General features: G+C 39.3%; 2 protein-coding genes across 2 annotated transcripts; both read right to left on the bottom strand.

Moving 5' to 3' along the window:
• Nucleotides 1-740: 740 nt before the first annotated feature.
• LOC141752307 (methyltransferase-like protein 27) lies at nucleotides 741-6,974 on the bottom strand. Its single transcript, XM_074610134.1, has 6 exons — nucleotides 6,616-6,974; nucleotides 3,973-4,104; nucleotides 3,306-3,434; nucleotides 1,916-2,051; nucleotides 1,646-1,738; nucleotides 741-1,490 (listed from the first exon to the last, which is right to left on the bottom strand). The coding sequence occupies exons 1-6, from the start codon at nucleotides 6,700-6,702 to the stop codon at nucleotides 1,285-1,287; spliced, it is 783 nt and encodes a 260-aa protein (XP_074466235.1). The 5' UTR covers nucleotides 6,703-6,974; the 3' UTR covers nucleotides 741-1,284.
• A 2,348-nt stretch (nucleotides 6,975-9,322) lies between these two features.
• Nucleotides 9,323-20,907, bottom strand: LOC141752598 (uncharacterized). Its single transcript, XM_074610638.1, has 10 exons — nucleotides 20,806-20,907; nucleotides 18,163-18,294; nucleotides 17,496-17,624; nucleotides 16,106-16,241; nucleotides 15,836-15,928; nucleotides 15,476-15,680; nucleotides 12,486-12,523; nucleotides 12,193-12,396; nucleotides 10,025-10,117; nucleotides 9,323-9,892 (listed from the first exon to the last, which is right to left on the bottom strand). The coding sequence occupies exons 1-10, from the start codon at nucleotides 20,890-20,892 to the stop codon at nucleotides 9,687-9,689; spliced, it is 1,323 nt and encodes a 440-aa protein (XP_074466739.1). The 5' UTR covers nucleotides 20,893-20,907; the 3' UTR covers nucleotides 9,323-9,686.
• Nucleotides 20,908-21,332: the final 425 nt, after the last annotated feature.

Here is a 21,332-nt window from a genome sequence, read left to right as displayed (position 1 = left end):
GCTGTCGTTGCCTGTTGGGCTGCAGTTTGCCATGTTATGATTTGAGCATATTTGTTTATGCTAAATGCAGTACCTGTGAGGGTTTCTGGACACTATTTGTCATTGTTTTGTGTTGTTAATTGATTTTTCAATAATAAATATATACATACATTTGCATAAAGGAAGCATATTTTCCCACTCCCATGTTGATAAGAGTATTAAATAGTTGACAAATCTCCCTTTAAGATACATTTTTAACTGATAAAAAATGTGTGATTTCTTTCTTTTCTTTGAAAGACTAAATCTGAAACAAATTTACCATCCAACAAGTTATTATTCAAATCAGAATGATCAGCTGATGTGGCGTACCTGAAGCTCAGCATTTTTGCAGGATCAGGAGCTGCATCTCCTCTTCCATCTTGCTCATCTTGTTGAGCCACTTCTCTTCTTGTTGGACCACTTCTCCTCCACCTCTCTGCTCTGTTTCTGCAGCTCCTGTGTTTTCTTAAAGGTCTCCTTCTTCGTCACTGCTCATCGTTTCCTTTCAGATCTGGCTGGCCTTCTTCTCACAGTCCTGCTGCAGCTCGGCGACTGCCTCCTTCTACCTAACAATCCACCGGCTTTCCCACTCTTCATTTAACTGTGTCAGTTTTGTCAAAGGAAAGTTTAATTTCATTGAGCTGGTCACCCTCCTTCCAGGATTTCTCAGCTGTCATCATGTGGAAGCACAGACCTCCATCTGTTTTCATTTTATTTTTCTTTCCATCTCCTTAAGAGTCAAACATTATATTCTATTTCTGCCAACAGATCCCCCTAAATGTTACACACTGGTCCTTTAAGCGTTCAGTCCTAAATTATAGCAGGTCTGAGTTATCCTGAAAAAGAATTGTGGCTATTCACCTATAGACTGCGCTACAGCGACATTGTAACTGGTCAAACCTCAGTGGTAAAGAGTTTGACTCACATGATTTACCAGCTAATCATTTTAATAAAATCAAGGAGAAATTACAGCATACATCAAATGCATTTTGTTTGGCAATTATATTTGACACACTTTTTGTGTGAGAGAATTTATAAGACTATACAGGCAACACTATCTAATGTAAATTATTAGTGCATGTTCCTCTATCAGATTCACATCAGTGTCAGTCAGTAAGAGACCGACAATGTCAAAAGAAAAGTCCTGAAAACTTGACATTTGAAGAGTAGTTATTTGAATATGTTGTATCTCGTTACATATTTCGTGTTCTACATTTGCTGGTCTGACATACAGTATGTAATGACACATCTCTGTGATGCTTCGTGCTACAGTTTCTTGTAGAGGTACACATAACCAGATGAATAGTCGTCCCCTTGTGCTGCTGACACTCCTCTAACAAAGTTTTCCACCTCAGTGACAGCTACACGACTCCAGAGCCCCTCGTCCTGCATCTGCTCCAGTTCACGCTCCAGGGCAGTTATGTACTCCAGATTGTCAGGGCTATGTCTGCACGTCATACAAACGTAGCCACCTAGAAGGAACAGGTGATAGTGAAGCAGTGTTGCTGAGTAAATGGATGGATATCACCTACATACAATAAAATTACAACTCAGTTTGACACATGATAAAACATTCACCAGGATTTTTCATGCAATATGGATTGAAGCCCCCAGCACAATATTTTACCTGTTTTGCAGGCGATGCACAGCTCTCTGACCACACTTACAGAAAGGCAGTTCGCATTCAGTGCTCCACATATCACAACCACATCAAATGATCCTGCAGGAGGAAGTAAAGAGAACGACACAAACACCTTTCAAATTAACCACCGCTTTGCTTTTTTTTTTTTAAAGCTAAATTTGATGGCTCCATTTACATCCAACATAGCCTTTTTATTCATTGTTAATAAATAAAGTATAAAACATGTACCGTAGGTTTTTGACATAATTACACTACCTTTTTGAACAGGTAGCGGCAGTTCTCCCAAAAGGCATTGCTTGAGGTCTTGGTAAAGCCCTTTCTTTTGGGCCTCCTCCAACATAACCTTGCTTGCATCGATGCCCACAAAATTTCCAAAACCATCCTGCTTCATCTATAAAACACAGAGTTGATTACATGTCACTGAGGTCTAATTGGATACTGAGAACTGATTTCAGAAAAGTAATTCCACATTGAAAAATCAATAAAATAGAAGCTTGTTTGGATAAAAAACAGCAGATTTCTAATATATGTACCTAAGAGAGATACAAAACGAGGCAGTGCATACACATTCACATGTATACTCAGAAATACATTACATACATCTTCAGGATTTCACTTGTTCTTGGAGCAGACATGAATTTTTTTTAAACTTGACATTGGATAAATCTGTTCAGCGCTCCACGACAACCCTGACCTGGATCCAGACTGTTGCATGACCGTTGACCGTATATATACTAGCTTCATCAAAATCGTATCCACAAATCCCTCGGCAATGGTTAACACTGGCAATATTTGTTCCGCCCAGTTTGCGGTATCTAGTGGAACCCACCAGGGCTGCCCCCTGTCGCCTCTACTATTCGTCTTCTTCCTCAAACCACTGGCTCAGAAAATCAGACAGCATCTGTCAGTGCTCTACATTCCATCACTTTTTGTAATACAGATCACTGGATATCATTGTACACTGATGATATCCTTCTTTACATAGATAACGCAGGTTCTTCAAAACCAAATTTGCTTTCCATGTTTGACTCGTTCAGCTTGCTATTTGGATCTACAATTAACTGGACAAAGTTAGCGCTGATGCATTTATACTCCCCTGCCCTCCTAATAGTTAAAAGTTTCAGGTATCTCTGTGTTGATATCTTTCCTGCTACATCTTCCATTGCATTACGACATTTTCAAGGGGTATACAATCATATTGAGAAGGACTTTTAATGCTGGTCAAAGCTCCCAAATTCATTCCAAGCCTGTATATCAATAGTTGAAATGGATGAAGTCTCTCGTGTTAACTTTTACTCTTCTATGAATCCTCTTGCTCCTCCTATTAGTGCCTGTAAAAATCTGCCCTTGCTAATCTCCAAATTCATATGTAAAGGAAAGAGGCCTCGTTTAAAACTCACAACTCTCCAGCGAGACAATACAGGGGTTTGTAATAGGGTTGGAAGAATTGGGGGGGGGGCTGATACCAGCTGATTTTTATGGACATTTCCCAAAAGAATTACATTTCTTCATTTTTTTCCCCTACAGTATGTATGCTATTTATTATTTATTTTTTTTTTATTAACCATGTGGCTCTGGAGTCGTGTTTTAACCACAACTAGATCAACCAAAATATTTTCTGTCTGTTCTGCTGCTGAGATTTTACCTTCTCGCCCACCAGTCCTGTACCGCAGGCCACATCCAGCACGACAGCTGCTTCACGGTCGCCACTGAAATGAGAGGAGATGCTTTTGGAGGCATGACCTGCTGCATCCAAGCCCAGAACAACCATATCCTATTCAAGGTAGGAATAACAGATTACAGTGGTTCTGACAACAGACGATCTCAATCACTCAACACAGGAATTAATCACATTTCATTTACTGTTCAAACTGTTCATTTAAATGCCTCTTTCAATTTTAGAGGCCAAACCATTTAGTAGTAGAATAGTACTTTCTAGAAGACAGGGTTGCTTGGAACCCATTGGTAAGTAAGATCTACTCTCTACTTATTTTGACTCACATATATTTGTGTCTTATTTTAGATTTTTTAACTTTGAAAATTATAATGTACAAAATATTTTTTACCAGGATCCCAAGTGTGGTTGGTTCCCTTCATATATTTGAATTTGTAAAGGAATACCACTGAGATACAAAACACAACAAACCTTAATCACGCTGTTCAGGATGTATCAGGGATTTTAACATTATATTCATTTCATATTTTTATTTGGGAGTTTGAAACTCTAAACTTCAGTGTTTAAAGAACACATCATCAATGAGGCAAACAGTGTTTTGTGCTATGATTCAAAAGAACCTAATAAGTTGCTCCACCTGATCGTAGGTCTTTGCCCAGATGTCGTAGAGGGCAATTTTATCACCAACCGTAGCTGCACTATGAAATAATGAAAAGTCTTCTTTTACAGTTTCATATGTTCTCTGCGTTGATGCCATGTCTCCCTCCATCTGATGAGATAAGGGAACAAAAGTTAGGGAATGGAGGATATTCAGAGGACAAACCAGGAGGCTATCTATAGGGAGATCTGTTCATGCGTTGGCGGCAGAATGGCTCAAATTCCATGAGCTCTAAACTAGAAAGAACTTGCGCCGAGGCTGAATTTTTCAGGACTGTGTGCTCATTTGTACAGATTTATGAACCTGACTGACAAGTTCGGTCAGTTTTACTTTGGTACCCTTGTTGGCATAGCGAGAGGCACGTCGAACAAACAGAGTGAAAAGTAGACTTTACCGCATCCAAGTGGTGTGAGTTGTGTGCGTCTTTGATGAAACGTGAATAAACACCATTTCTGACTGAACGGACTGTATTAATTTATACAGTATAGCTATATAACACCATGGCCGCTCCTGTCAGGGTGGATACCTTAAGTATTAATGTTACCAATAATAATTCTTGTTTTGAGTGAATACCAGTGTCAATAGGATCAATACAAAAAATAACATAAAATCAATAGATCCGTCTCACACTAGATCATCTGGGCACATGAACACTCTTCTTGCACACTTCTCTTCATGTAGGGGAGAGTGGGGTAAGATGAGTCAATTCTTACTTATACTGTCCTCGAGGTTAGGAAAAATGAGACAGAAGTCAAATGAAAACTTGAACCTTAAATTCAGGATCTCTCCTATCAAATGAAATGATCAGCATGCATCCATCACAAAGCTGTCTGAAAAAAATGACCTTCCCAAAAAAAGTGCTCCTGTGGCTCAACTTGCCCCAGGTAAGGGGTAAGTTGATCCGAGTCAGTGGGTAAGTTGAGCCATCGTGGGGTAAACTGAACATCTGAGTTTTTAAGTTTAAACCTCAGCATAAGTGTGTTAACAAACAGTTTCACAGTTATGAACTTGTGAGAACAAACCACCTGTGAGTTTCAAGACCATTGAACAATCAAAATATCATTCAATATTCGACTATATCCCAGTCGTCAAGGTTGCAGGGAAATATGAACTGTTGCTCCCTCCTTGCAGTTCCTCCAGCCTTTTGAGGTTGAGGTAGCTCTTTCAGCACATCACTCAGCGGAAAAGATGCCTCATCCTTTTCCTTGAATACAAAGGTGGGCTTCTCACGTCAAGTGTTCCCCCGGATTCTTCTGAGAAATCTTGCACTCACTTCGTTGCCCTCCAGGCTCTCAACCAAGCCAATGTAATGGTAGCTCCTGCCTTTGGATACAAAGTTTACTATGACAAAGTCACCAACTAACAGATCTGTGATGTCTGATTCACTTCTCTCATCATTAGAACACTCATGCTCAGAAGTGTCATCAAATGGGATGGCATCACACTCTCCTCAGAACTGCTGTACGCTGTGATTTTCGTCTTGGTCTTTGGTTTGACCTAGGCCTACCTGCTAAACCCTTCTCTTTCCAGTTGTTGGGGACAGGAAGGTTGTTCTTTCTGCCAATTCCAATGCCAGTTCACAGCATTTCTTTGGAGTAAGGCCGTGGAACTGTTCAGCCAGCTTCTTGATATGGTCTGCAAGCTCCTTCTCTACCACCTCTGTGAGGACCCTCTTTGCCTCTGCTGTTCCACTATAACCAACTGTTTTTACTTCCTTTATCTCCCTCTTCTATAAAGGTTAACATATAAAAAATCAAACCAAGTTGTGTAACACTCAACGGTAATACTATTTTATACTTCAGAGAATTAATTTGGTTAATTTATGGTGGGGTAAATTGAGCCAGTGGCTCGGAATAATAGTAGAATATTAGTGAGCCAGTGGCTCAACTTACCCTATAGCCTTTGGCTCACTTTGCCCCATAGCTACCATTTTGGAAAAAATGGCCTAGCTTAGCAATTCAGGCTAATCTTTAACGAAGGGATTAACATGGTGTTATATCTTAGTAAATCACCAACGTGTATAATATATTTTTTTAGACCTGGATACATTTGCTTTGATCTAACATCCATTATTCCTGACATGCAGAAAATTTACATTGACTGGGAAAAAACTGTTTTTGGTGTAAAAAAGTACTTACTACTTCTCCCATGTGCTTAACTCCATCACAGCAAGATAGAAATGATGGGTACTTCCTGAATTTATGGTCACATGACAAAACATAATCACAGTTGCCAAGATAGAGGGGGTGGGTCAACTTACCCACTGGCTCATCTTACCCCACTCTCCCCTACTCTGCTTCTCTGCTGCTGATGTGTGCAGTGATCACCTCAGAGGTTCAGAGAATACTTACATTAAATAATTGTTATTTACCATTAAAAACTATCTTGTGTTTTAACGTACATGTGATTAAATTCATAACAGAGAATCATGTATTAAGTAATCAACAGAGTACAGTAGAAAGAAATGCCATTTTTTTAGCAAATCACTCAGTGGCAATGAAAATGTATTCTGAGCGTATGATACATTCACATCCTAAATCATAACACATGGCTCTCCCTACATGATAGTACATTTTCTTTTTACTTTTAATGATATTAAGTATCGGTATTGATTTCACCAACCTCTACTCTGATCTGACATGAAAGCTTTGTGTATATGTGTAGGCACCGGTACAGAGAGAAGAGGAGAGAAAGACTGTGTGCTGCCATAAATTACACCTTCATGTTTTACAACAGAACCATATCAGCCACCGATATACTGTGCATGTGTAATTGGTTTGTTAAACAGAATACAAAGAGAACTTACAACTTCAGATGTTTTCCTTTCTGGTTGCTCAGAATGAACGAAAACACAAAATCACACTATGATGAGAAAAAGAGAAAATTGTAAAAAAAAAAAAGACCTGAAAAATGAATACAAAATTAGTTGGATGACGATAATGATCAAAAGAAACAGGTGAAGTTAAAGTTCTACCAAGGGACAGTTGTCTACAGAGTTACAGGATCATCCAGTCTGATGTGGAAGACAAGTCTTTGGGGTTTTGGTGTTTTCCTTAAACGAGGGCTGGGTTGTACATAATCATGTCTTCTCTACCAATCAGATATCTCCTACCACACTGTCCACTATCACCTCATCATAGCTGTGAAAGCCAATAGCTAAGACTCAATTATTGGTGAGGAGAAGAGAGGGTGTACATTCCTGTATGTGCCTGAAGCAAACTTTAAAGCAACCCAACACTTTTGGAATTTACTTTTTTTTTTTTTCCAAGAGTGAGACGAGCTTAACATAAAGACTGGAGGCTGGGTGGCAAGCTTTGTGAAGTAGAGTCTCCATAGTCAGCCATTTAAAACACACAAATCTACACTTATATATATATCTCTCTCTATATATATATATATAGATATATATATCTATATATACAGTATATAGTGTAGCCTGGTGAAGTCAGTTTGTTGGGCTACTAAGGCAGGGAGCCCTGTAGAACAGGTTTGGGAACCACTGAGTTACAGAAGTCAGGTTCAGTCATGTCAGCGGATCTGTGTATTAACTTTACAAGCTAGTCGGACCAGATCTGTGGTGCTGTTCTCTTAAAATACATTTGAAATTTAACATTACCAATACTGTATTTCCATATACAAATACACATAACTAATACAGATTAATTATAATGCATAACAAACTGAAGAAATACCAAACAAAAGACAACTTATAAAAAAAAACAGCTTCTCCCCTCTCCCCTCTCTCTTCCTCGACTATTTGGTTCAGCCTAACAAGGTAATTGACATCAATTCAACACTTTTGGAATTTACTTTTTTTTCCAGGAGTGAGATGAGCTTAACTTAAAGGGCAAACTTTGTGAAGTAGAGTCTCCATAGTAAGCCATTTAAAACACACAAATGTCTACTATACCTAAAATAATTTAAACAGGTTTCTAGGAGGCCCTGGAGAAGCAGACAGGAGTACCAACACTGGGGCAGAGCAATACAGTGCTGTGGATATGGCCGGCAGAAAAACTTATTTTAGCTACCTAAAAGAAAGGCCCACCTAAAAAAATGTCTATCTATTTAAATGTACGCTATGCAGAAAGTTAAATAAGATATTGATCTGAAACAGTCAAGTTGCCATAATATCAGGTGTATTTATATTATCTCTGTACTCACAAAGACAGAAACTGGCAGAAATTATTGATTTGTTTTTTTTTTACATTTAATTGTTTATTTGCAATATGATCATATTACCTGACCTGCATGTGTTTGTAGTTTGGGAGGAAACCGGAGCACCCGGAGTAAACCCACACAGACACGGGGAGAACATGCAAACTGCAAACAGTTGGAAACCAGCAGCTTGTTTCTGTGAGGCTGCAGTGAGGATCACTGAGCCACTGTGCCGCCCTGGAAGAGGAGAGAGAAGGAGGGATGGATGTTGGGAGTGCTGAGGTGGAGGGTAAGAGGGTGGTGGGACTTTGGATGTTTGGAGGGGGTTTATTTGGAGGGGAGGTAGGGGTGAAAGGGAAAAGGGGGTGAGAGGCGTAAGGAAGGGAGAAAGGATGTGATTCTTTCTTCTCTCTCTTCAATCTCTCCTTCTCCTTGCACTTGTCAAAACTGTTTTTGAATGGCTCTTGCTGCCTTTACCGGACTTTCAATGTCATTTCTGGACATGAACAGTTGACATGAATATAGAGTCCATTTCGTTCAGCAGCTTCTTTTTTCCTTGCTCCCAGCTGAGCTCTTTGCTGACTGTCTGCTCCCTCAGAGCAGCGGTCAGCTCCTTGTTTTCTGATTTGAGGTCCAGAAGGACTCGTTGCAGGTATCTGCTGGTCCACCGTCTCAGCTGGGTTGTTCTGGTCTGGACCATGTTGTTGTCCAGAGTCCTCACGCTGCACTTGTCCAAGTGACTGAAAGACACAAATATTCATACAGTGTTGTTAAGTAAAAATACCGTTTAACACACTAATATATCTTCAATTTATCACAGAAGTCTAACCAAATTCAGCCTTACACCACAAAACAAAGTTATGCAGCACTGTACTTCATGCTATACTATCTTCAGACAGAGAGCTTTTCAATCATGGGCAATACGTTTTCCCTGATATTAACTTTCCTAAGATAAACAAATTACAGGAGATGTTAACTAGCACAAAATAAAATAAATGATAATAACATTAAAATAGGAAAATAGTTTTAAAAATGGTTTCTTACTGAGAAAATCTCACCTCGTGTCTCGAGTTTTGTTATCCTGAAAAAAAATTGTAATTCACCTATAGACTGCACTACAGTGACACTGTAACTGGCCAAACCTCAGTGGTAAAAGGCCTGACGCATGATTTACCATCAAATAATTTTAATAAAAATTACAGCATACATCAAATGCATTTTGTTTGGCAATTGTATTTGACACATTTTCAAATACCAACAGTAATGTTTTCAGCATGCTATATCACACATCACACATGCTTATTTGGGAAAACTATACAGGCAATACTATCTATTGTAAATTATTAGTGCATGTTCCTCTATCAGATTCACATCAGTGTCAGTCAGTAAGAGACCGACAATGTCAAAAGAAAAGTCCTGAAAACTTGACATTTGAAGTGTAGTTATTTGAGTATGTTGTATCTCGTTACATATTTTGTGTTCTACATTTGCTGGTCTGACATACAGTATTTAATGGCACATCTCTGTGATGCATCATGCTACAGTTTCTTGTAGAGGTACACATAACCAGATGAATAGTTGTCCCCTGCTGCTGCTGACACTCCTTTCACCCAGTTTTCCACCTCAGTGACAGCTACACGACTCCAGAGCCCCTCGTCCTGCATCTGCTCCAGTTCGCGCTCCAGGGCAGTTATGTACTCCAGATTGTCAGCGCTATGTCTGCACGTCATACAAACATAGCCACCTAGAAGGAACAGGTGACAGTGAGTAAATGGCTACGTATGTCAAAATGAATAGATAACACCTACATAGAATAAAATTACAACTTAGTATGACACATGCAATATGGGTTGAAGCCCCCACCACAGTATTTTACCTGGTTTGCAGGCGATGCACAGCTCTCTGACCACGCTTACAGGAACGAGTTCCACACTCAGTGCTCCACATATCACAACCACATCAAACGCGTCTGCAGGAGGAAGTGAAGAGTCAGTGAACACAATAATTAACAACACAAACACATCTCCTTTCAAATTATCCACCGCTTTGCCAAAATAGTAATTTTATTCATTGTTAATATATGAAGTATAAAACATGTACTAGGTTTTTGACATGATTACACTACCTTTTTGGACAGGTAGCGACTGTTCTACCAAAATGCATTGCTTGAGGTCTTGGTACAGCCCAACACTCAACAAAGGAATAAAGCACATTTCATTCACAACTGTTCATTTAAAAGGCCTCTTTCAACTTTAGGGGCAAAACCATTTAGTAGTAGAATAGTACTTTCTAGAAGACAGGGTTGCTTGGAGCCCATTGGTAAGAAAGATCTACTCTCTACTCATTTTGACTCACATATGTTTGTAAAAATAGTCTTTACCAAGATCCCATGTGGTTCCCCTCATATATTTGAATTTGTAAAGAAATACATGTTATGACTGAGATACAAAAAAGCACAACAAACCTTAATCATGCTGTTCAAGATGGATCAGGGATTTTAATAATCATCTTTTATTTTGTTTGGGAGTCTGAAACACCCCACATAACTCTTACTTCTTACACTGATGGCTACTGTATTATTATTGATGTTCCTCTAAACTTCAGTGTTTAAACTGACATGAGAATGAGAAGATAATGAATGAAATATGAGGTGAACTGAGTAAAACACGTCATTAACGAATGTTTTGTGGTATCAATGATTCAAAAGAGCCTAAAATGTTACCCACCTGATCGTACTTCTCTGCCCAGGTGTCGTAGTGGACCATTTTATCGCTTATGGTAGTCGCATCGTGAAATGATGAAAAGTCTTCTTTTACAGTTTCATACGTTCTTTGCGTTGATGCCATGACTCCCTCAATCTGATGAGATAAGGGATCAAAAATTAGGGAAGGGAGGACATTCAGAGGACAAACCAGAGAAGAGTGAGAGAGCGAGTGGAGACCAGGAAAGAACTAATGAACTTGTCACTGTTTGCGTCCAGGAAGGAATAAGAGAGGTTCAGCAGAGATGTGGACCAGGGGCTGAATTCTACCTTCACCTCACAAGGTACTTGAGCAACAAGATGGGAGCAGTGTCCACAATAAACCCCCATGATGCATGGTTCTGTACTGGCCTAGGGAGGTGGGATAGGGGTTGGGGGGGACCACTGTGTTTCAGAGGTCAGGCTCAGTGGTGTCAGTTGGTCTAATGTGTATTGACTTAACAAGCTAGTCGGACCAGATCTGTGGTGCTGTTCTCTTAAAATTCATTTTCAATTTAACATTACCAATACTGTATTTCCATATACAAAATACACATAACTAATACTGATCAATATAATGCATAACAAACTGAAGAAATACCAAACAAAAGCCAACTTACCAAAAAAAAACTAACCTCTACCCACTCCCCTCTCTCTTCCTCAACTATTTGGTTCAGCTTAAGAAGGTAATTGACATCAGCTGGACTCCTGTGGCTGCTTTTTCACATATGCACTCCATGAAAACACGCCCCCCAAAGTAGACGTCAAAGATCTGGAAGTGCTGTGAAGAAACCTACAGAGCAAGAGTAGAAAATGAAAAACAGTAACTGATTTATGTAGATTCACATGACCACACGTGTTCATGTGACCTGCAGTATATTTACCTGTAGCTGGATTATAAGCATTGCCAATGTTGGTAAAGACCTTGCTGTATTTCAGTATAATTTCTGAGTTGTGTGGTTCAGCATATCCTGCATCAGTCAGAGCTGTATAAAAGACCACCTTTGGTCTCTGTGTTAACACAAACAATTCTGGAGTTTATGCAGAGTAGCGCAAACAGTGTCAACCATTAACAACAAGCCAGTTTGTACTGGAATTCTCTCTCTGCAGCAGCTCACACGTGCACCTTGGTGATTATCAGCTCAGATTTCAGTTCATTCACCAGGCTCTCACCAGGTAGTGGTAGAGTTCAACTGTCTTATATAGTCTCCAAACTTCAGTTGGTTGAACAAATGAGAAAAACAAGTTTGATAGTTTGATTCAAGGCCTCAGATGATTAAATATGAAAAGTAACCAGTCTGTACCTGAATTATCTCTCTGCAGCATCTCCACGTACACCTCGAGCTTCACTACCATGTCTCTCACCGCCCTCACCTCCGCCCAGATGTCAGGGGTGGTTTGATTTGTGGTCTGCTCTGTCAATTCCTCAACTGCATCTCTTGGAGCCGTCTCCTGAAACTCTCTGATCTCACCCACCTCGCCGAGGCCTCCACCATCCCCCTGAGCCCCTGACCCACACAGACCGAGCAGCAACAGCAGCAAACCAACAACAACCCTCATTGTCCAGTTACACGTCTTCACAAAGGTACAGTGGTACAGTTGGCCCGTCTTATATAGTCTCCAAACTCCAGCCGGCTGAACGAATGGGAAAAACAACAAGTGTTTTTGTTTGATAGTTTGATTCAAGGCCTCAGATGATTCAGTACGATCTCTGTGCTGGTGAGAAAATACAAGCTGCTACTGGCTGGTGGAACACTTTTATCATGATACCCTCGCATGCAGTCACAACTGTGCATACACCGAGTTTATTAATACACACTCAGACAAACACACTCATCCTAATGCTGAGGTCTTTTAGTGTGACTGAGGGTTATCTGATTAAATTCAGAGTAGGGAGCAAAACTTTGTACTTCACTCCGTCTCACTACTTATCTCATTCTCTCTGATATACAGTATCATAAATGAATATAAAAACTGTCCTCTGTTAGAACATTGTGATAGTCTTCAACATCTTATAGTATGATTCTTTATATTATAAATTATTTGATAAATCATTGAAGCCCACAGAAAGTTATCATCTGTTCTCTTGAGCCCTCTGGTGGTAACCAAAATACTTTAACTTATTTTGGACAATACAAAGGTCCTTCAGGTTGCTGAACTATGGTCAGGGGTCAAAAGTCAGGGGTCAGATATTCATGCATTCACTAGATATGAGGTAGAAACCCTCCTGTAGCATTTGAGTGACTCACATTGTGAATGTTTGTTTAGATTGCTGATTATGCAGTATTTTTGTTGGGTTGTTTTTTTATCACATCCTTTAGATACATTTTTATAAATTAAACTTTGCGTTGACATTAGATTATTTTCTGGTTATCAGTGTAAAAACATTGAACAACAAAACATGAAAAAGTACCGTTCTTCCACAATGTTTATTTTGATGCTGATCCAAATGCAGGTAGACTAGAGGATTGTGCTGCCTTGACAGAGGTGTAGCAATGTTTTATTTAACTACATCAAATATTTTAACATCTATGTGTATCTACTGTTAATTGAACTATCATTTGAAAATTGAATGCAACCTCCAAACTTGACACAAATTTAGAAATATATATTTTTTTCAAGCCAATACAGTCTCATTGAAGTACTCTGTGCAAACATTGATGCATTACTGCACTTTTCTCACATGAGGGCGGTATTTCCCTGCTGTATAAACTGTATCAGTAAATCATACAGACTGCAATCCCTTTATACTGTGTTTAGGTGAAAATGAAAGGTCATCTTCAGTTTACAGAAGGTCAAACAAGATAAAGATCTGTAATCTTTGCAGACAAGTTGTCATGATAGCAGTTGTATTTATATTATCTCTGTATTCACAAAGACAGAAACTGGGAGATATGATTGATTTTTTTAAAAAACATTTAATCATATTTTAAGGCTGTCAAAGTTAATGCGATAATTTCTATAACGCATTAACACAAATTGTGGTTTTTAGGTTGTAGTGGGCTCAGTTTTAAAGTGAGAGTGAAGATACTGGTGTCATGAAACTAGAAAAACCTAAGGAATCCATTGGAAACCATGTCATACTTGTCATGAAGGAGTCTAAATAATGTTACAAACTTGCGCTAAATTTTGGCATGGCCATTTTCAAAGGGGTCCCTTGACTTCTGACCTCAAGATATGTGAATGTAAATGGGTTCTATGGGTACCCACGAGTCTCCCCTTTACAGACATGCCCACTTTATGATAATCACATGCAGTTTGGGGGCAAGTCATAGTCAAGTCAGCACACTGACACACTGACAGCTGTCGTTGCCTGTTGGGCTGCAGTTTGCCATGTTATGATTTGAGCATATTTGTTTATGCTAAATGCAGTACCTGTGAGGGTTTCTGGACACTATTTGTCATTGTTTTGTGTTGTTAATTGATTTTTCAATAATAAATATATACATACATTTGCATAAAGGAAGCATATTTTCCCACTCCCATGTTGATAAGAGTATTAAATAGTTGACAAATCTCCCTTTAAGATACATTTTTAACTGATAAAAAATGTGTGATTTCTTTCTTTTCTTTGAAAGACTAAATCTGAAACAAATTTACCATCCAACAAGTTATTATTCAAATCAGAATGATCAGCTGATGTGGCGTACCTGAAGCTCAGCATTTTTGCAGGATCAGGAGCTGCATCTCCTCTTCCATCTTGCTCATCTTGTTGAGCCACTTCTCTTCTTGTTGGACCACTTCTCCTCCACCTCTCTGCTCTGTTTCTGCAGCTCCTGTGTTTTCTTAAAGGTCTCCTTCTTCGTCACTGCTCATCGTTTCCTTTCAGATCTGGCTGGCCTTCTTCTCACAGTCCTGCTGCAGCTCGGCGACTGCCTCCTTCTACCTAACAATCCACCGGCTTTCCCACTCTTCATTTAACTGTGTCAGTTTTGTCAAAGGAAAGTTTAATTTCATTGAGCTGGTCACCCTCCTTCCAGGATTTCTCAGCTGTCATCATGTGGAAGCACAGACCTCCATCTGTTTTCATTTTATTTTTCTTTCCATCTCCTTAAGAGTCAAACATTATATTCTATTTCTGCCAACAGATCCCCCTAAATGTTACACACTGGTCCTTTAAGCGTTCAGTCCTAAATTATAGCAGGTCTGAGTTATCCTGAAAAAGAATTGTGGCTATTCACCTATAGACTGCGCTACAGCGACATTGTAACTGGTCAAACCTCAGTGGTAAAGAGTTTGACTCACATGATTTACCAGCTAATCATTTTAATAAAATCAAGGAGAAATTACAGCATACATCAAATGCATTTTGTTTGGCAATTATATTTGACACACTTTTTGTGTGAGAGAATTTATAAGACTATACAGGCAACACTATCTAATGTAAATTATTAGTGCATGTTCCTCTATCAGATTCACATCAGTGTCAGTCAGTAAGAGACCGACAATGTCAAAAGAAAAGTCCTGAAAACTTGACATTTGAAGAGTAGTTATTTGAATATGTTGTATCTCGTTACATATTTCGTGTTCTACATTTGCTGGTCTGACATACAGTATGTAATGACACATCTCTGTGATGCTTCGTGCTACAGTTTCTTGTAGAGGTACACATAACCAGATGAATAGTCGTCCCCTTGTGCTGCTGACACTCCTCTAACAAAGTTTTCCACCTCAGTGACAGCTACACGACTCCAGAGCCCCTCGTCCTGCATCTGCTCCAGTTCACGCTCCAGGGCAGTTATGTACTCCAGATTGTCAGGGCTATGTCTGCACGTCATACAAACGTAGCCACCTAGAAGGAACAGGTGATAGTGAAGCAGTGTTGCTGAGTAAATGGATGGATATCACCTACATACAATAAAATTACAACTCAGTTTGACACATGATAAAACATTCACCAGGATTTTTCATGCAATATGGATTGAAGCCCCCAGCACAATATTTTACCTGTTTTGCAGGCGATGCACAGCTCTCTGACCACACTTACAGAAAGGCAGTTCGCATTCAGTGCTCCACATATCACAACCACATCAAATGATCCTGCAGGAGGAAGTAAAGAGAACGACACAAACACCTTTCAAATTAACCACCGCTTTGCTTTTTTTTTTTTAAAGCTAAATTTGATGGCTCCATTTACATCCAACATAGCCTTTTTATTCATTGTTAATAAATAAAGTATAAAACATGTACCGTAGGTTTTTGACATAATTACACTACCTTTTTGAACAGGTAGCGGCAGTTCTCCCAAAAGGCATTGCTTGAGGTCTTGGTAAAGCCCTTTCTTTTGGGCCTCCTCCAACATAACCTTGCTTGCATCGATGCCCACAAAATTTCCAAAACCATCCTGCTTCATCTATAAAACACAGAGTTGATTACATGTCACTGAGGTCTAATTGGATACTGAGAACTGATTTCAGAAAAGTAATTCCACATTGAAAAATCAATAAAATAGAAGCTTGTTTGGATAAAAAACAGCAGATTTCTAATATATGTACCTAAGAGAGATACAAAACGAGGCAGTGCATACACATTCACATGTATACTCAGAAATACATTACATACATCTTCAGGATTTCACTTGTTCTTGGAGCAGACATGAATTTTTTTTAAACTTGACATTGGATAAATCTGTTCAGCGCTCCACGACAACCCTGACCTGGATCCAGACTGTTGCATGACCGTTGACCGTATATATACTAGCTTCATCAAAATCGTATCCACAAATCCCTCGGCAATGGTTAACACTGGCAATATTTGTTCCGCCCAGTTTGCGGTATCTAGTGGAACCCACCAGGGCTGCCCCCTGTCGCCTCTACTATTCGTCTTCTTCCTCAAACCACTGGCTCAGAAAATCAGACAGCATCTGTCAGTGCTCTACATTCCATCACTTTTTGTAATACAGATCACTGGATATCATTGTACACTGATGATATCCTTCTTTACATAGATAACGCAGGTTCTTCAAAACCAAATTTGCTTTCCATGTTTGACTCGTTCAGCTTGCTATTTGGATCTACAATTAACTGGACAAAGTTAGCGCTGATGCATTTATACTCCCCTGCCCTCCTAATAGTTAAAAGTTTCAGGTATCTCTGTGTTGATATCTTTCCTGCTACATCTTCCATTGCATTACGACATTTTCAAGGGGTATACAATCATATTGAGAAGGACTTTTAATGCTGGTCAAAGCTCCCAAATTCATTCCAAGCCTGTATATCAATAGTTGAAATGGATGAAGTCTCTCGTGTTAACTTTTACTCTTCTATGAATCCTCTTGCTCCTCCTATTAGTGCCTGTAAAAATCTGCCCTTGCTAATCTCCAAATTCATATGTAAAGGAAAGAGGCCTCGTTTAAAACTCACAACTCTCCAGCGAGACAATACAGGGGTTTGTAATAGGGTTGGAAGAATTGGGGGGGGGGCTGATACCAGCTGATTTTTATGGACATTTCCCAAAAGAATTACATTTCTTCATTTTTTTCCCCTACAGTATGTATGCTATTTATTATTTTTTTTTTTTTTATTAACCATGTGGCTCTGGAGTCGTGTTTTAACCACAACTAGATCAACCAAAATATTTTCTGTCTGTTCTGCTGCTGAGATTTTACCTTCTCGCCCACCAGTCCTGTACCGCAGGCCACATCCAGCACGACAGCTGCTTCACGGTCGCCACTGAAATGAGAGGAGATGCTTTTGGAGGCATGACCTGCTGCATCCAAGCCCAGAACAACCATATCCTATTCAAGGTAGGAATAACAGATTACAGTGGTTCTGACAACAGACGATCTCAATCACTCAACACAGGAATTAATCACATTTCATTTACTGTTCAAACTGTTCATTTAAATGCCTCTTTCAATTTTAGAGGCCAAACCATTTAGTAGTAGAATAGTACTTTCTAGAAGACAGGGTTGCTTGGAACCCATTGGTAAGTAAGATCTACTCTCTACTTATTTTGACTCACATATATTTGTGTCTTATTTTAGATTTTTTAACTTTGAAAATTATAATGTACAAAATATTTTTTACCAGGATCCCAAGTGTGGTTGGTTCCCTTCATATATTTGAATTTGTAAAGGAATACCACTGAGATACAAAACACAACAAACCTTAATCACGCTGTTCAGGATGTATCAGGGATTTTAACATTATATTCATTTCATATTTTTATTTGGGAGTTTGAAACTCTAAACTTCAGTGTTTAAAGAACACATCATCAATGAGGCAAACAGTGTTTTGTGCTATGATTCAAAAGAACCTAATAAGTTGCTCCACCTGATCGTAGGTCTTTGCCCAGATGTCGTAGAGGGCAATTTTATCACCAACCGTAGCTGCACTATGAAATAATGAAAAGTCTTCTTTTACAGTTTCATATGTTCTCTGCGTTGATGCCATGTCTCCCTCCATCTGATGAGATAAGGGAACAAAAGTTAGGGAATGGAGGATATTCAGAGGACAAACCAGGAGGCTATCTATAGGGAGATCTGTTCATGCGTTGGCGGCAGAATGGCTCAAATTCCATGAGCTCTAAACTAGAAAGAACTTGCGCCGAGGCTGAATTTTTCAGGACTGTGTGCTCATTTGTACAGATTTATGAACCTGACTGACAAGTTCGGTCAGTTTTACTTTGGTACCCTTGTTGGCATAGCGAGAGGCACGTCGAACAAACAGAGTGAAAAGTAGACTTTACCGCATCCAAGTGGTGTGAGTTGTGTGCGTCTTTGATGAAACGTGAATAAACACCATTTCTGACTGAACGGACTGTATTAATTTATACAGTATAGCTATATAACACCATGGCCGCTCCTGTCAGGGTGGATACCTTAAGTATTAATGTTACCAATAATAATTCTTGTTTTGAGTGAATACCAGTGTCAATAGGATCAATACAAAAAATAACATAAAATCAATAGATCCGTCTCACACTAGATCATCTGGGCACATGAACACTCTTCTTGCACACTTCTCTTCATGTAGGGGAGAGTGGGGTAAGATGAGTCAATTCTTACTTATGCTGTCCTCGAGGTTAGGAAAAATGAGACAGAAGTCAAATGAAAACTTGAACCTTAAATTCAGGATCTCTCCTATCAAATGAAATGATCAGCATGCATCCATCACAAAGCTGTCTGAAAAAAATGACCTTCCCAAAAAAAGTGCTCCTGTGGCTCAACTTGCCCCAGGTAAGGGGTAAGTTGATCCGAGTCAGTGGGTAAGTTGAGCCATCGTGGGGTAAACTGAACATCTGAGTTTTTAAGTTTAAACCTCAGCATAAGTGTGTTAACAAACAGTTTCACAGTTATGAACTTGTGAGAACAAACCACCTGTGAGTTTCAAGACCATTGAACAATCAAAATATCATTCAATATTCGACTATATCCCAGTCGTCAAGGTTGCAGGGAAATATGAACTGTTGCTCCCTCCTTGCAGTTCCTCCAGCCTTTTGAGGTTGAGGTAGCTTCTTCAGCACATCACTCAGTGGAAAAGATGCCTCATCCTTTTCCTTGAATACAAAGGTGGGCTTCTCACGTCAAGTGTTCCCCCGGATTCTTCTGAGAAATCTTGCACTCACTTCGTTGCCCTCCAGGCTCTCAACCAAGCCAATGTAATGGTAGCTCCTGCCTTTGGATACAAAGTTTACTATGACAAAGTCACCAACTAACAGATCTGTGATGTCTGATTCACTTCTCTCATCATTAGAACACTCATGCTCAGAAGTGTCATCAAATGGGATGGCATCACACTCTCCTCAGAACTGCTGTACGCTGTGATTTTCGTCTTGGTCTTTGGTTTGACCTAGGCCTACCTGCTAAACCCTTCTCTTTCCAGTTGTTGGGGACAGGAAGGTTGTTCTTTCTGCCAATTCCAATGCCAGTTCACAGCATTTCTTTGGAGTAAGGCCGTGGAACTGTTCAGCCAGCTTCTTGATATGGTCTGCAAGCTCCTTCTCTACCACCTCTGTGAGGACCCTCTTTGCCTCTGCTGTTCCACTATAACCAACTGTTTTTACTTCCTTTATCTCCCTCTTCTATAAAGGTTAACATATAAAAAATCAAACCAAGTTGTGTAACACTCAACGGTAATACTATTTTATACTTCAGAGAATTAATTTGGTTAATTTATGGTGGGGTAAATTGAGCCAGTGGCTCGGAATAATAGTAGAATATTAGTGAGCCAGTGGCTCAACTTACCCTATAGCCTTTGGCTCACTTTGCCCCATAGCTACCATTTTGGAAAAAATGGCCTAGTTTAGCAATTCAGGCTAATCTTTAACGAAGGGATTAACATGGTGTTATATCTTAGTAAATCACCAACGTGTATAATATATTTTTTTAGACCTGGATACATTTGCTTTGATCTAACATCCATTATTCCTGACATGCAGAAAATTTACATTGACTGGGAAAAAACTGTTTTTGGTGTAAAAAAGTACTTACTACTTCTCCCATGTGCTTAACTCCATCACAGCAAGATAGAAATGATGGGTACTTCCTGAATTTATGGTCACATGACAAAACATAATCACAGTTGCCAAGATAGAGGGGGTGGGTCAACTTACCCACTGGCTCATCTTACCCCACTCTCCCCTACTCTGCTTCTCTGCTGCTGATGTGTGCAGTGATCACCTCAGAGGTTCAGAGAATACTTACATTAAATAATTGTTATTTACCATTAAAAACTATCTTGTGTTTTAACGTACATGTGATTAAATTCATAACAGAGAATCATGTATTAAGTAATCAACAGAGTACAGTAGAAAGAAATGCCATTTTTTTAGCAAATCACTCAGTGGCAATGAAAATGTATTCTGAGCGTATGATACATTCACATCCTAAATCATAACACATGGCTCTCCCTACATGATAGTACATTTTCTTTTTACTTTTAATGATATTAAGTATCGGTATTGATTTCACCAACCTCTACTCTGATCTGACATGAAAGCTTTGTGTATATGTGTAGGCACCGGTACAGAGAGAAGAGGAGAGAAAGACTGTGTGCTGCCATAAATTACACCTTCATGTTTTACAACAGAACCATATCAGCCACCGATATACTGTGCATGTGTAATTGGTTTGTTAAACAGAATACAAAGAGAACTTACAACTTCAGATGTTTTCCTTTCTGGTTGCTCAGAATGAACGAAAACACAAAATCACACTATGATGAGAAAAAGAGAAAATTGTAAAAAAAAAAGACCTGAAAAATGAATACAAAATTAGTTGGATGACGATAATGATCAAAAGAAACAGGTGAAGTTAAAGTTCTACCAAGGGGCAGTTGTCTACAGAGTTACAGGATCATCCAGTCTGATGTGGAAGACAAGTCTTTGGGGTTTTGGTGTTTTCCTTAAACGAGGGCTGGGTTGTACATAATCATGTCTTCTCTACCAATCAGATATCTCCTACCACACTGTCCACTATCACCTCATCATAGCTGTGAAAGCC

Source organism: Sebastes fasciatus, chromosome 16 (genome assembly GCF_043250625.1).
Source record: "Sebastes fasciatus isolate fSebFas1 chromosome 16, fSebFas1.pri, whole genome shotgun sequence".
Lineage (NCBI taxonomy): Eukaryota > Metazoa > Chordata > Actinopteri > Perciformes > Sebastidae > Sebastes > Sebastes fasciatus.
Note: the sequence above shows the minus strand (reverse complement) of the source record. Positions and strands in the feature narration are given on the sequence as shown.

Excerpts from the sequence above, each read along its gene's own strand:
- LOC141752598 (XM_074610638.1), bottom strand. The coding sequence starts at position 20,892 with ATGGCAGCACACAGTCTTTCTCTCCTCTTCTCTCTGTACCGGTGCCTA. Across the intron at positions 15,929-16,105 it reads GCCGCTACCTGTTCAAAAAG|GATCATTTGATGTGGTTGTG; the intron begins GTAGTGTAATTA and ends TTCCTCCTGCAG. Across the intron at positions 12,524-15,475 it reads TACCTCTACAAGAAACTGTA|CCGGCTGGAGTTTGGAGACT; the intron begins GCACGAAGCATC and ends CCATTCGTTCAG.
- LOC141752307 (XM_074610134.1), bottom strand. The coding sequence starts at position 6,702 with ATGGCAGCACACAGTCTTTCTCTCCTCTTCTCTCTGTACCGGTGCCTA. Across the intron at positions 4,105-6,615 it reads CATGTCAGATCAGAGTAGAG|ATGGAGGGAGACATGGCATC; the intron begins GTTGGTGAAATC and ends TTATCTCATCAG. Across the intron at positions 2,052-3,305 it reads CAGGACTGGTGGGCGAGAAG|ATGAAGCAGGATGGTTTTGG; the intron begins GTAAAATCTCAG and ends TGTGTTTTATAG.